Source organism: Mauremys reevesii, linkage group 8 (assembly GCF_016161935.1).
Source record: "Mauremys reevesii isolate NIE-2019 linkage group 8, ASM1616193v1, whole genome shotgun sequence".
NCBI classification, from domain to species: domain Eukaryota; kingdom Metazoa; phylum Chordata; order Testudines; family Geoemydidae; genus Mauremys; species Mauremys reevesii.
Genome location: NC_052630.1, coordinates 36,001,148 through 36,012,954, shown reverse-complemented (window position 1 = coordinate 36,012,954; position 11,807 = coordinate 36,001,148). Strand labels below are relative to the sequence as shown.

General features: G+C 51.0%; 1 protein-coding gene across 1 annotated transcript in view; it reads right to left on the bottom strand.

The window, feature by feature from the left end:
• Positions 1–2,184: 2,184 nt before the first annotated feature.
• The window catches only part of SLC4A9 (solute carrier family 4 member 9), a 52,470-nt gene continuing 42,847 nt past the window's right edge, over positions 2,185–11,807 (bottom strand). The window contains exons 19-22 of the mRNA XM_039484609.1: positions 10,164–10,337; positions 8,918–9,073; positions 4,253–4,341; positions 2,185–2,681 (exon numbers count right to left, since the gene is read on the bottom strand). Of these exons, the coding sequence (XP_039340543.1) occupies positions 4,288–4,341; positions 8,918–9,073; positions 10,164–10,337 (384 nt within the window). The 3' untranslated portion in view covers positions 2,185–2,681; positions 4,253–4,287. The remainder of the gene's footprint in view (positions 2,682–4,252; positions 4,342–8,917; positions 9,074–10,163; positions 10,338–11,807) is intronic.

Genomic DNA, 11,807 nt, shown 5'->3' with positions numbered 1-11,807 from the left:
GTGCTACAGGCAACTTTTCTCCCCAGGTGGGGAGAACAAGGAGGGTCAGGGGACCCAATCAAGCCAGGACGAGACTTGTGGAGAGAAGATGCTACAGATGGCTGTTGGCAGATGCCTGCAGACACTGTAGAGTTGTAAGGAAGTTCCTGGGGAAGGCTGAAGGCAGGAGAGCAGCATGGTGGAGTTAGAAAGCTTCTATGGGGTCCCTGCTGGGATACCAGGCCACATCTTAGGCAAGAAGCCAAAGAAGACAGACCCTTTGGATGGAGAGGCTGGGCCCAGTTGGAAACGTGTTCATTGTGGACTTGCAGGTGAGACACATGATCAAGTTCTGTTCATAGAAGACTTCAGTTCCCATCTGTGTGGCAACAGTAGAGGGCATATCAAAGGGACCAAGGAGAAGAACAGCCCAAGCCCTGGAAGGACAAGTTAGGAGGGCCGGGTGTGGCCTTTAGGGCCACTGGAGAGTGTGTGAACGATTATATAAATTAGACTCCACCCAAACAGCGGAATTTTGTTTTAAATACTGTGGAGTTTACTGAGGGGGCCTGAGAAGGGGAAACCGAGGCAGGGATCATAGAGCCAACTCCAGCCACAAGCGAGCACTCAGGAGGCAGCCACCCTGCTACAACAAGGAATCATTGTGGCAGGTCATAGTTAGAAATATTTGCTCCTTCTTCCTTCTCATGCCAGTGTACGGATGGCTCTGAGATCTATGCCCATTATGCTGGGCTTCCATCATGTGAGAAGTAGTCTGCACCACTCCGGGCTGAGGGTGCTGCTGCTTCCCACAATACAAAGTGATTTGTGGGGAGCTGTTATGAAACCATTTCCTTCTGAATCCATTCACCATGGATCCCAAGGACAGAACCCAGCATGACTTATTGAGTCCTCAGGTGTGTACAGGGGTACCACCCTTAGTAGCATGGGCAGTCACAATTATAAGGTGCCCGCTTAAAAGCTGCAACTACTTGGCATAAAATGGAGGAAACTGCAGCATTCTCCACCTTTAATACAGAAATTAAACCGATGGAGACTACAGGTCCCAGCATGCCATGCTCTGTTTCAATGCAGTATCTTTGCTGGGACCTGTACTCCACATGGCCTGCCCACCCATATTGTCATGGAGCATGGTGTAGAATTCTATGGCCAGCTGTGATGGAATGTGTCCGCACTGAGCCCCAGCTTGATGCGGTGTAGCAATAACTCCCAGAGAGGTTTGCTCCTGGGGATTTCCATGGGGTGTGCCTGGGTGCTGTTTAGAGCTTGTGATGGGGTATACAGACCCCATGCTGGTCAATGGGGGGTTAATGAGTTAATGTGGGCTCTGGTAGCCCCGCCTTGACACACTTGTGAGACAAGTCAGCAGTGGAGGCAGGAGCTTACAAGGGAGACCCAGCTCAGTGGAGGGTAGACCAGGGAGGAGAGCAGATCTTTACCTCTGGAGGCAGGAGCTCCTTGGATGACTACCGCCAGCTCACCTTGAGAGGGGACTATTCCTCTATATTTCCCTGAGAACTCAGTTTAGGGCCACAGCCTGATGGACTCCCCAAAGGAGCAGCCTTAACTCGGCGGTGGGATTATGCCTTTGTTTTAATTCCCCTTTTGTTCTGACAACCCGGGAAGGGTCAGGAGTCCTACCCAGGACCTGGTCAGAGGGTGGAGTCTTTTAGGACTGGAAGTGGAGTGGGAAAACCACTCAGACTTTGCAGAGCACTGGCCTGGCTGAGTGCTGGGGACCTGCCCAGAGCCTAAAGGGCGCCCTGGGGAAGGAATTCTGGTGACAAGCTGAACATGCCCTAGGGAGAGATTTTCACAAGTTGCAGTAGAGTGTGAGTCCAGCCGCCTCCTTGTAGTCAAATACGCTCCCTTTGAGAAATCTGGAGCACTCTGACAGTGGAGATGCGGCAGGACAGCAGAGCAGGCTGGGGAGGCTTTATTTCTTGCTCTGTAGGAGAACAGCAGTGTTTGGTGAGACTCTGACATTGGAAAGATTGTTACTGGTACTAACAGTTCTTCCCAACTATGCAGAATCCAACGAGTAGGGAAATGAACCAGTTTCAAAAAGTCTCTGGTTTCATTTTAATTGCATGATTCTAGAGTGCTCACAAGCAGGGGATCCACTTAATAGAGGAATTGCAACACTTTAATAAATAGAACAATAGTTACATACATTGTTGGTTTTGTTAAGCTACCCAGTGGCAGACAGGAGTTAGCTGCCAGTGTCCAGAGAGACAAGGTAGATGGGGAAAGAGACAAGCTTGTGTGCTTACACAGAGCTCTTCAAATCTTCTGTTGTCTCTTTCACCAAAGGAAGTTGGTCCAATAAAAGCTATTACCTCACCCACATTGTCTCTAATATCCTGGGACCTACATGGCTATAACAACACTGCAAACAACTCATGGTATCCAGTCAGGGACTATGCAGGAAAGGTATTTGGTAATGGCATCCTACCCAGCACAGCAGGTTATGTCAGGGGGAGAGAGACTGCTGTGTCCATTTTGTTCCAGAATTTTAAGCTTAAAAACACTTGTTCCCTGCATTGCATCTTCCCTTTAAACCACCCATGCACCAGCCATGCTCAGTTCCTGGGATGTCGATGGAGCTCTGGAGATCAACCTCTTCCCAGAAATGCAAGTCGTCTGCTTCTCACGTGCATGAGACCATCAGAAAACACTCCCTGCCCAACACAGAAGTCATGTAGGGGGAAGAAAATCAAATGAGACTATTGTTTATTGGCAAGGGACATTGATGCCCTTGATCCAGTCACCGTGCGGAGCCCCAGCTGACACTAGAGCAGACTGTGTTGCTCTGCTGTTTGCATTACAATCCTTGGTATTTGTTAGATGAACCAAGAATTGTCAGCTGTCTAGTTCTGCTGCTCTCTTCCACTTACAAAACAGAACCCCCAGCACAATGGACAGAGATTTGGAGACAAGAACTCTCATCCCAATTCCTTACTTAGTTCCCAGAAATTGCTGATCCCACCTCCTGCCTCACTTAGGACACTCCCCAGCAACCCCTACAGCCAGGTGAGAGGAGCCTGGCCAGGCTCCACCTGAGAGTCACACATCCTGCTTTCTTTCACTGAAGGCCAGCAGCTGTCACATGGGAGAGTCCTTTGAAAATGTTGGCAAGGCCTTCAGAAAGCTTCACTAAACCTGCCCTCCCATGCAGCTGCCTTTAGGAAAGCTCAGTGTGCTCTGCTCCTTCGGCCTGGCCTTCCAGAACAAGTGGCTCCTCCTCTGACACTTTTAGAAATCCCACTACTGCAGCGTGGGCCTCCTTCCAGCGCTCTGGAACGTGCCCTGCCTTGCCCTGCCTGTGCAACCCTGTGGCAGCTGCTGTGATTAGGGGAGTGTTCAAAGACATTTTTTAACCTTTGGTACTGTAGCTATGAATTCCTTGTTTGCTCCTGATCGACCCAGTTCACCTGCTGAAGTGCACCTGCCCAGCTGCCTAATGGTGCAGGCGCACCTGAGGGAGGGCCGCTGCCATGTGCTGCATGGTCTGGGCCTGTCTGGAAGAACAGCCTTGCCATGCTGCGGTTGCACAGAGGAGCACAAGTGCCACGATGCTGCCAAATAAACTAGGTGTGTCCGCATCCACCATGCAATGCAGCCAGTGTTTTGCAAGATGCACCGGTTATGTCAGCAGGGCTGCATGCTTCCTGCTGCTGAACATACCATGTACACAGCATGAACCACACCCACTGGGATGCTGTTGCAGCCGCCCAATGGAACACAACACTCGGGGTACAGTCACCTGCCATGCTAACAAGTGATCTGGCTACACCTGGCTCACTGCGCTGCCTAGGGGCACTCACCTCCTGCGCTGCCAAATGTCCCAGGTGAAGCTGGCAGAAGGCGCACCCCAGCTCAGCTGCGGCACGCCCTGGTTGTGCTGGGTGGGATAAGCAGGCCCTAGGTGTCTAAGGGAGAACCCAGAGGACAGATCCTATTGTGTGTTGTGAGGATGTGAAGTGTTCCATGTGGCAGCAGGACCAGCCCCAGCCCTGCAAGGTGTGGAGGGAGTTGTGAGCTAATGCAGGTAAGGTACTCTCTGGCAGGAGTGACCCATCCTGCTCCTGCAGACTTCCCGGTGCCTGATGTTCTGAGGTGCTAAGCGCCCGCTCCTCTCCAGGAGGCTGCAGGTGTTCATGCTCCTTATGACTTCACACAGGGACAGGAGCAGCACAGCTGGCTCACCACCACCCAGATGAGGTGCATCGTGTGAGTTACTGTCCCTCACCTTTCACCTTGTCCCATCCGCGAGGCTGGATTCCTCTAATTCACAGAGATATTGATTTCTGGTCCTTTTTCCTGGTACAGGAATTCAGACTGTAGGAAAGAAGCAGAGGCCAAGGCAGGCGTTACCGGCTTGTCCACTGACTGTGGAGCATCATTCAAACACTTCCAGTGGCAGAGAGCTGCATTCTTCACGCAGAATCATGCTGTCTGCCTAAGTGAGCTTCTCTATTGCAACCTGCCGCTTAGCCTTGCTCAGACAGGCTACAACAGTGTTTACAGTGGCTTTGGCAGTGAGTCCTCCCTATGGCAGAGGTATAACTAACTCACTCTAGAGCATGGTACATGTGGCTAAGGTAGGGATTAGAGAGTCCTGGGTTCTAGTTCTACCTCAACTACCCACCAGAGCTGGGTGAAATACTTTGACCAACGTTTTTTGTTTTTTTTTCAGTGAACAATGCAGATGTGGGGACCCCGCCCCAGTTTGTGAATCCATGTCGATTTCACCAAATTGTTTTGGTTAAAAAACCCAAACGAACAAAAAACATTAGAAAAAAATCAAACTATTTTGCTTTTTCAAGTGGAAACGACTTTCTGTTTCAAGATTTCCTTTAACTTTATTAGTAAAAACATTAAACATAAAAAATGCTCAAAATCTAAATGAAATATTTGATTCAACCCAAAACAACTTCTTTCTGAAAGGTAAAAATAATTGGTTATGGTCTCACCTGAAACTAGTTTTCTCCCTGATTACGTTTTTTGGGAATCACTGGCAAGTGGGAAAATCCATTACCCATCCAGCCCTAGCACGGCATGGCTTTGGGAGGTCACTCAGCCTCAAAAGTGGCCTCTGGTCTTGGGTACCCGCCTTCAGCCGCCTAGGGCCTGATCTTCTCAGAAGTGGTGCACTCTGTGGCTCTCACTGACCGTGGCTGCAGTTGTGTGTGCTCTGCATGTCTGAGGAGGTGGCAGTGGCATCTCAAGATAGATGCCCAGAAATTTAGGTTCCCAAGAAGAGAGGCCACTTTTGAAAATGTTGGACTTATCGTTTTTGTGCCTCATTTCCCCTCTCTGTGATATGGGACTTAGACCTAACTCACAGGGCTGCTCGGAGGCTTCATGAAGCAAAGAACTCAGAGATCCTCGGCTGTTGTATTCCTGATGGCAGTCTCCTCCACCACCCCTCGAGGGACCAGGAACACCTCAGGATCTTAGGACAGAATCACAGAAATGTAGGGCTGGGAGGGACCTCGAGAGGTCATCAAATCCAGCCCCAGAGCTGTGGCAGCACCACATAAATCAAGACCAGGCCTGACAGGTGTTTGTCCATCCTGTTTTTAAAAGCTTCCAATGATGGGAACTCCATGACCTCCCTTGGAAGCCTGTTCCAGAGCTTAACTATCATAAGAGTTAGCAAGTTTTTCCTCATATCTAACCTGAATTTCCCTTGCTGCAGATTAAGCCCTTTGCTTCTTGTCCTACCTTCAGTGGGCATGGAGAACAATTGATTAATGTCTTCTTTAGAACAATCCTTAAAATGTGTGAAGACTGTCATCAGGTTCCCCCCTCAGTTTTCTTTTCTCAAGATGAAACATGTCCAGCTTTTTTAACCTTTACTCACAAGTCAGGTTTTCTAAACCTTGTCTCATTTTTGTTGCTCTCCTCTGGAATCTCTCCAATTTGTCCACATCTCTCCTAAAGTGTGGTGCCCAGAACTGGACACAGTACTCCAGCTGAGGCCTCACCAGTGCCGAGTAGACAAGGACAGTTACCTCCAGTGCCTTACACATGACACTCCTAATGTGATTTTAGCCTTTTTCACAACTGCATCGTTTTGTTGACTCATATTGAGTTTGTGATCCACTGTAACCCCCAGATTCTTTTTAGCAATACTACCCCTAGCCAGTTATTCCCCATTTTGTGGTTGTGCATTTGATTTTCCTTCCTAAGCGAAGTACTTTGCAGTTATCTTTATTCAATTTAATCTTGTTGATTTCAGACCAATTCTCCAATTTGTCCAGGTGTGTAACAGGGTGCTGGCCAAAAAGCTTCTGGCCAGGCCCCTGTTAGCCCAGCTCCGATTAAGGGGTATTAATTGGTACTGGCTGGGTGTGGCTCACCAAAGGGCTTAAGGAAAAACACCTGCGGGCCTTGTTAGCCAGGAGGCTATATAAAGCTGGTGGGAAGGACGCAGAAGGGTGGGGGAACAGGAAAGGGAGGAGCTAGTGGCTGTAGCGCCTAGCTGGTGGAAGAAGCTAGCTGTCTCCCAGGGAGCTGGCTGGAATGGACTGTATATAAACGGTGGCGGGAACTGACGCAAGGAATAAAAGGGCACTGGTGCTTGCATATTAAGCGGTCTCTGACTGATTTTTGGGACGAGCGGGGAAGTGCTCTGTTGCAAGGTGGTTTTGAATTCTAATCCTGTCCCCCAAAGTGCATGCAACCCCTCCCAGTCTGGTGTCATCCACCAGTGTTATAGCACTCTCCACTCCACTATGGAAGTCACTAATGAAAATACTGACTAGCAGTGGACCCAGGACTGAGCCCTGTGAGACTCCACTAGATAAACCCTCCCAGTTTGACAGCTAGCCATTGATAGCTGCTCTTTGACTACGGTCTTTCAACCAGTTGTGCACTCACTTACTAGTAATTCCATCTAGATCACATTTCCCTGGTTTGCTTGTGTGAATGTCCTGAGGGACTGCATCCAAAGCCTTTCAGAGCTACTAGGAGAGTACTGGCGCCTGGTGCCTTGCCCAGATCTGGTGCTAGCACGCTAAATAATTTACTGCTTCATCAGGCATTCGTAGCAGGTCTGTGCTGGCCACTTTGCTACCGTCTGTCATGTCCCCTGTGATGAGAAAGGCCTGGCTGCTTGTTCCTATGGTAACTCCAGCCCCAGAAAGGCTCCAGAGAAGCCCTTCCCGAAGACCCCCAGTATTGCTGGCTGTGAGTGGGATCCTCGTGCCAATATTTGTGTCTGTCCGAACCACAGCAAAGTCCTGCCGTGCTCAGCCTGCCTTTCCAATAGAAAATGAAGCTCCAAAGAACTCCCAGCATCCACTGCTCCTGACAGAGGTGAGCTGTGGGGCCCTGTTGCAGGGTGGTCCCCTGCTCCTGCCCTGAAGGGCTTGAAACAGCCCAGGAGAGGGCTGTGGCTGGGGCGAGAAGCCTGGGCTGACTGGGGGAAAGTAGGCTCAGCTGTGGCCAGGCCCCAATCAGGCCCAGCTGGCCCCTATAAGAGGCAGTGAGCCAGGAGCCCAGATAGTCTCCTTCTGCCTGTAGAGGGAGAAGGGGCTGGCTGCAGGGAGCTAGAGACAAAGTCAGCGGCATATTATCGCCAAGGCCAACAAATTTGCAGGGGTGGCAAATTTGCTCGTGACCCCTCCCCAACTCCGCCCCTTCCCCAAATCCCTGCCCGCCTCCTCCCCTAGGCAAGCCGTGCTTTCCTTCTCCCCCCTCCCTCCCAGGCTTGCCATGCGAAAGCGCTGGGAGGGAGGGAGAAGTGAGTAGCAGTGCGCTTGGAGGAGGCAGAGCAGAGGTGAGCTAGGGCCCGTGGGCACGGGGAGTAACCCGGGGGGGCTGGGAACCACTCCCCACCCCAGCTCACCTCCACTCCACCGCTGCCATCCCCCAAGCGCGCCACAACTCCCCTTCTCCCCCCTCCCTCCTTCCCAGGCTTACCGTGGGGGAGCAGAGGTGAGCTGGTGGGATGGCAATTTTTTGAGGGCCTAGTGGCACCAAATTTGTTAATCCACCACTGGACAAAGTACCTGAGCAGGGCTGGGAACAGGCTGAGGAGCTGGGGAGCTCCAGCCTGGAAAGTTCCAGGCTGTGGCCTAGCATTGGGCTAAAAGGTACTGGGGGTTGCAGAGGACAGCCCAAGGGTAGGCCAAGGCAGCAGGTCCAAACCCTCCTTGCCAGTGATGAGTAGGCGGATACTGCAGTCTGCCCCAGGGCGTGGGGCTAGATGATGACTGGCAGTAGCCTTATACTGAGGTGAGGTGGGAATAGTGGGTGGGGGTTCCCTGGGGAGGGGAGACCCTAAGACTGAGGGCAGCACCCCAGGTAAAAGGGCACCAGGGTCCAGGGAGGGACACGGGGCCAGAGAACAGGTGGATCACTGGCCTGCAGAGGGCACTCCTGGCTGGAAAAAGAGCTAATTCCCTGAGAGACCAGCAGGAGGCATCGTAGGTGTGAGTCCGCACATCTACAGGCCCCAAGGTTGGAATGGGATCAAGGCAGCCTCTTGGGCACTGTTGCTCATGGGGAAGCTACAGTCTCCATCCAAAGTCCCTCCCTCCCCTCAGACACTCTGTGCTGGAACCCTCCTTAGACACACATTAGGATCATTCCTCTCCAAGGAGCCCCAGTGGAGAAGGAGCATCTCCTCCCTCTCTTCCCCCCCACACTGTTACTGCCTCCTCAGCAAGTCTGTTCACTCAGCCTGCCTCGCTGGGCCCGATGGAGGCCCCTGTGACAGGCGATCAGCTCTCTCTGCCTGAACTGAGGCCGAAGGGGCAGCGTGCCCATGATGGCGCTTCTCCAGCAGGTGAGAGAGGCCAGTCCCCACTCCCGCCCACAGCGAGGCGCATGCCTCCCTGCCCTCTGTGTCTGTGTATCTGTGTAACGACATTTGAGGCAAATGGCTCTTTCCTGTCCCACTTACATCCTCGCTGTCACTCTCCTCCTTCTCCTGGCTCCTCTGCAGTTTTTCTTCTTCCTCCTTCCTGTCTTTTTCTGGCATGATGTCATCCAGCCAGCTGAGGTCCTGCTGGGAGAAGATGCACTCCATCGCCTTCCGGATCCCCACCAGCGCCAGGAGCTGGGGCCAAACCAAAGGGTCAAGTAAGCATCGTGCAAAGGATGGGAACAATTAGTGACCCCCAGGGAGTGTAGTTCAGTGGTCACAGCGTGGGAGTCAGGACTCCTGAGTTCTATTCTGACTTTACCATTTACTTGCTGTGAGCCCTAAGGCAAGACCCAGTGCTGCTCAGTGCCTAAGTTCTCCCATCTGTAATATGGGGATAATATATTGCAGGGGTGCAAGGCTAAATTAGTATTTAAGTGTTTTTTTGAGGTCTTTGGATGCAAGCTGCTATATAGGTGCAAAGTATTATTACTGAAGTGGCTCACATCCCTATCCAGTGTAGGATTGAGTCTTATGTCAGTTCACCCCAGGTCCCCATTTGAGAACCTATCCCATTATTGCAATCAGTGAAGTCAGTGACAACACTGTGCCTTCAGTAGGAGCAGGAGCAGGCCCTAGATGCCTCCAGCAATGGAGATTCCACCCTTCAGGTCTGAAGCTTTCCAAACCAGGCCTGGTTACCACCTTCAGACAGCAGAGACATCCCAGCAGCCCTCAACTGCCATGTGAGAACATACAGCCAGCAGGGTCTCGGTCCTAGAGCTGGCACGGCATTGACAGTTAGTACTGCGATCTTGGACTGCACAGGAACCATTGTAGAGCACAGATACAGCCCACTCCAATCAGTAGGGAGGCCTCAGAGTTCCTGCAGCAGCTGGAGTTTCCAGATGCTCATCAAGGGCAGTTTTACACATATGGCATCGGGCTGTTTGTCTGGGAAGCCAAGGCACATTGTAGGTCTCTCACACCCTTGGGTAGAAAGTGGGAGCTGATCCCTTTGGCAGCCCATTCTCTCGAGCAAGCCTGGAGGGCCTTGTCTAATGGGAATCGTGAGCACTTCATAGGACGGGAGAGGGAGGAAGCCCAAGAGACAGGATCTAGGGTTGTCTGAGGCCTGGGACTTGGCTATTTCTGGGCCATACCAAAGTGGGACCAGGGTGGGAGATGCAGATCAACAAGTGCTCCCCTTCTATGTAAGGAGAAAGCCACCCAGCCTAGCAGGGCACAGTGAGCCTGTCACTGCCCAGATACAAAGACCTCCTACCATCACTGGGAAAATAATGGCAGCTACGGTTGACTTGAGGATCCACAGCGCAGCCAGGCAGAGCATCTGAATGAGGGTGAATAGGTGCACTCGGCGCAGGGGGACGTGGCGAAGGTACATGAAGTCAGGCTGGTGTTTGGCAGGCATCAGAAGGAGCTGGATTCTGTCCATGAACTGAAATGGAACAAGGGCAAACAGGTCACAAGGTGCCAAGTGGGTGAGCCCCTGGCTCAGGAATGAGACAGGACACTGAGGTTCCCAGGATATATTCTATGCTCATCTGGGGGATTTATTTCTGGTAAGGAGAGTCTGAGACCCTCAGGTCTGCAGATTGCAATCTGCCAGGCTTTGCTTTTCACACTCCAAACCCCAACCCCAACTTCCCGCTAAGGATTCTGGGTAAAGTAGTCCCACAGACATTTCCTATACTAAGAGGGAACACTTTAGGAAAATTCTGCTATGCTGATTAACATGCCATAAACCCCACTGAAGTCCTACAGCAAGCTCAGATTGGAAACCTGCCTGGGGAAAATCTTTCCAACGACATGCGGTGCTGCCAGCCCTAACTTGGGTCATGATTTCAAGCTTCTCTGCAAGGAAGAAGGGTTGGGTTTTTTTTTTTTTAATGAAAACAGATTCTCTCTTAATTACATGCCTCCAGGAGTTTGGGCTTTATGAAAAACACTGACTATCACAAGGCTTGCAATACAATCACAAGAGCTAGCATCACTAGACATACTGCAGTCTTCAGCTCCTGGCAGTCTAGTAGGAGTTCCATCCAACAGTCAGAAGCACACATCACAGGACAAAATTCTTCTTCTCTCTCTCTCAATTTCACTCACTTGCAGCAGCTCTGATTTACTTTCAGCTCTGCATGTGCGTGCGTGTGTGTGTGTGTGTGTGAGAGAGAGACACACACACACACAGAAAGAGAGAGGCAGGCTCTCCTGAACCACAGAGCTAGCCAAGGCGGCAAAATGAGATTGTGCCTGGAAGGGTTTTATCACAAAGGAAAAAGGACTCCCACTGTTTATATTTCCATTAGAAATCGAGGTCTTATCAATCATGTTGTTCCGGGAAGGCTCCATGGCTGCCTGGAGAACTGGCAGGGTTCTGAAGTCACAGAGAGCGTGGAGGTGAACCCAGAGTGATCGAGAGAGGAAGGGATTTTTATTCAGACTGTTTACACTCTATTTTTGCTTGTTTTTGTTAACACTTGACTCAAACCCTTAGGCGAGAAGCTCTCTTTCGCTCTCGCTCGCTCTCTCTCTTTAAGAGTCTGAACACCCTGCCCTTTCCGTGAAGGGCTGAGAAAGCTCCAAGGCCACAGCACTGAGCTATCCAAGGAGTCCTCCAGCAAAACCAGGAAAGACAGGAGATAATATCCCTTTTCAGGTAATATTAAAAAAAAGCAAAACTAAACTAAAAATCCCCTCCCACCAAAACCCTTATCCTTCCAGCTGCTGCTTCTCTGAGGCCTTATTATTCATCACAATGATGCAGAGAAGGGCTGAAACCTGACTTGTCTCATCCTTCGCCAGTCACCTCTAACCATACCATCTCCCAGAGTTGTCTCCTGTTATTTCAGCCTGCTAAGTTCAGTGAGCACAGAGGGGTTAATCATTACAGCAACTGCCCCGTTGG